At 37.5% G+C, this 3,733-nt stretch overlaps 1 protein-coding gene across 1 annotated transcript in view; it reads right to left on the bottom strand.

The window, feature by feature from the left end:
• LOC101850965 (glycerol-3-phosphate dehydrogenase [NAD(+)], cytoplasmic) overlaps positions 1 to 3,733 on the bottom strand; it is a 29,578-nt gene that overhangs the window by 11,441 nt on the left and 14,404 nt on the right. Inside the window, exon 4 of the mRNA XM_005101382.3 lies at positions 1,559 to 1,700. Coding sequence (XP_005101439.1) covers positions 1,559 to 1,700 — 142 coding nt within the window. The remainder of the gene's footprint in view (positions 1 to 1,558; positions 1,701 to 3,733) is intronic.

Below are 3,733 nucleotides of genomic sequence, written 5' to 3'. Positions count from 1 at the left end.
CCACACACACACACAATAATTTTAAATTAAAAATGTTTTTAAAAATCCCACACAGTGAGGTCCGGGTATCTGACAGGCTAACCGCAGACAGCAAGGTCTTTAGTGCCTCCCCTACCAATCCACCGCTGAGGCACGGTTTCATTCAAATAAGATCGAACCCAGAGATGCTAATGGGGTGGAGCTACGTCTTGTTGAAAAATGAAGTAATTCGAATCTGCAAGCAGGGGAGGGAATATCCACTTCTTGTGGGGGTATGTTAAAGACAAAGTCTTATGTTCCGCCACTTCCAGCAAATATCAAAGATATGAAAGATCGAATAACAGCTACAATCAACACGGTGGACTTGGGACATCCTGAGGCGCTTTTGGGAGGAATTCTGAGAAGCTGAGAATGTTTCTGAGTGTTCTCTGTTCTGCTGGGGTAACAATATAGTGTAAAGGGCAAGAGCTTGCTGTCATGTAGAGCGGGGTAATGCGCTATACAAGGGCTATTTATTTCTCATATCGGCTTGATGCTGTTGTCTGTGCAACAGGTGGTGGCCACATTGAACACTTGTTAAACATGAAATAAAAACTTGGAAGGTATGTACAACACACGTTTCCGAGCTGGAGTTTTCTATTGGTTTTTTTTCTTCTTCTTTAAATATCGCTTGGTGATTTTTCTGTATTCTTTTTTAGTCACCCTTTTTAGTTATATATTTACATATATTTAAAACGCAAATGTAGTTATGAACATTGTTGCTTATTAGTTTTGTGCAACTTTCAGTGCTTATCACGCTGTCACTTTGTTTGATGTTAGTAGTTACGATTTTAGCAAGACTATAAAATAAGCTTTACAGGGATGTAGAAATTGGGAGTCCCTGAGATATGGAACTGAGAACCCAAGCTTCTCAGACAAGGGTCGACGTAAAATTTGGGAGTCACCGCAAAACTTTAAAGGAGGGACACTTGGTTAGTCTGAACTCTATGAAAAGTGCCCTCGGTGTTTTTATCAGAACTGGTTCAACATAAAATGACATAATAACGGTCTACTTATCCCCCCCCCCTTTCCACGCACATACACTCTTAAAATCAGATAAAATTGTTTTTTACGTCACACATTTACACCCACATTGGTATCAAGGGGTGGACACCCCCGAATGTGTATAGTAGGTCAAGTAAATTCCGAATAGAGGGCACAAGTAAACCTTTACCGATAAAACAGACTTTATTGATCCTCCACAAGAAGAACTTTATTTCGCAAAGTTTTCTCTACTGACGTCCAAATTTGTTAGTTAATACACAGTAAACATTTAAACAGATTTTAAAAATTCGTAAACACTAAACATCACTTCTTACGATGCAAGTCTTCACATATACATTTTTAGCACTGCAGTCAAACCTGCTACCACCTGTCCCAGACAATCATCTGCACAAACGACAACTTCCCATTCTCCCACTTGCCTTTTTCTTAACTACATCGAAACGACACTGTCCAAGACAACAACAACAACTTTTCTCCTCAACAGCGGGTGGCTATCTCGGACAATTTACACTGGACTTTGAAAATATATACTGACCGATGGTTGCCTCGCAGTAATTCTCCAGGGCAACTTCATTAGCAATGTTAGCGCCCATGAGAACAGCACATGGAATGTTGAGAGAATCTCTGATCACATCGGAAATCAATCGGATGCCGCCACCTTCTGCGACTTCAAAACCCTGAGCGAGAGAGAGAGAGACGTAGAGTAAAACCCTCTTCTAGCTTGCTGGTATAAGAAATGCTGCACAACACTACTTCATAACTGGGAAAAAAGTCCACCAAAAGGAAGAAATAATTTTTTCTTTATTGTTAAAGAAATCTTAAATATTAATTCCTATTATTAACGCCATAAGAAATACAGTAGAGTCCGCTTAAACTGAACACATTTAATAAAAAAACCCAGCAGCAAACTGAAAAATAATAAAATCCTCAGTTTTTTTTCTTCTTCTATAACTTGAACAACCTCTCCAAACCAAAAACTTAGCTGAACTGAAGAAAATCCAGCGGTCCTGTAGATTTCGGTTTAAGCAGACTCCAATGTAGTAGAAAAAAAAACTCCCAATAAAATAAACTTGGACAAAAAAAGAAACATCAACATAAACTATTATAAGAAAGGCCACAAGGTTCGGTTTTGAGCTCGTAAGCTGTTCTTGAGAAGACAGAGATACATGTGTACATGTTGCGGGTTCGGGGGTTCGAGCCGTGGGCCTGATGTTGTGTCCTTTCGAAAAGCACTTTACACGAATTTTCCTCACTTCACCCAAGTGGGAATGGGTGCCCAGCCATAGACAGCAAAAGATCTCGTCAGTATGTTAGTGTCTTAGCGTCTATAAATGGCCGCTTGCACTGTTGGAAGTTGAGGTTGTTTCAGAATGCTCTCAGGTCTGTTGGGGTGGGTAATAGTATAGATTGTGAAGCGAATAGAGCTTGCTGTTGAGCTGGGAGTTGCGCTATACAAATGTTATCTCTTTTATTATTACTATTACTTTTTAAAGAATCTCTCCACAAAAGAATCTAACCAGCATCTATGACATGTTACGGTGAGGCTGCTACCCACTACACCACAGACGTAGGTGGAGAGGCACAGTTTAAGAGCAATACATACTCATTTGCTGACGCGAGTTGCTGTTTGGACGAAGCCAATGTTTACATCATAAAAACAGTGACAAACGCATGCCAATAAAAACTACTATAATAAAATTATCTTCACTCTAAAGCTTCTGTGCAGAAACAAAACATACTCAATACACATGTTTAAATACATAACGTCTGCAAGCTGTTCAAATGTATTAAGTAAAGAAAGCAAAATTATAATTTGTTTAAAAACAATTGTAACTACTTTTTTTGTTTTTGTAATGGATTATTTTTTTCTTCAAAATTTAGAGTTTGAATTTCGACAAAACATTTCTTGAGCACTTGCAACAGATACCAGTTTCAGAAACTGCAATTTTTAAAAAAAAGAGATAAAAATTACAATTTAAAAAAATTGCACTTAGTAAATTTGAACAGCTGGCAATTGATAAATTAATTATTAACAAACTGATATAAGATAGACTTGTTAAAGCTTAACTAAGCATTAGTCGTTTTATAACAAATTGTCCTATCCTGCAGAGTTGATAACGACATGATGCACAATCAAGATTTGCTTCCTCAATCTCCCAAATATGGGAATGGTTGTTTTTTTTTTTTGTTAAGATGAAAAAAAAAAAGTGTACCAAATCGGCGGTAATCTACACTAGTTTCAGAAAAGTTTAAGTGTTTTTTTTTCTCATAGTATCTGACTTATGGATGTTTGAAATTGTCTCTGACAGGGCAAAACAATAGAAAACACAAAGTCCAAAGAATTAAGAGACGGTATTCATTGAATACACAGGTGTGTATATTCACATATATAAATTATTATACAGGGTTATTTAAAAAGAATACGCCAAAATCATCACAGATATTTTTAAAACGATAAATAATAGAAAACTCTAGCTTGGACACGTGTGTTGCATATATACCTTCAAGTTTTTATTTCATGTCTTATAAGTGCTCAATGTGGAAACAACCGGCAGCACGGACAACATCAAGCCGATATGAAAATACTTCCCAAACGTGCCTCAGAATGTCTCAGGCCACCATGTTGATTGTAGCTGTTATTCAATCTTTCGTGCCATTGGTATTTGCTGGCAGTGGTGGAACATAAACTTTGTCTTTAACAGGACCCCCC

Source organism: Aplysia californica, unplaced genomic scaffold, assembly GCF_000002075.1.
Source record: "Aplysia californica isolate F4 #8 unplaced genomic scaffold, AplCal3.0 scaffold00281, whole genome shotgun sequence".
Classification (NCBI taxonomy): domain Eukaryota; kingdom Metazoa; phylum Mollusca; class Gastropoda; order Aplysiida; family Aplysiidae; genus Aplysia; species Aplysia californica.
Note: the sequence above shows the minus strand (reverse complement) of the source record. Positions and strands in the feature narration are given on the sequence as shown.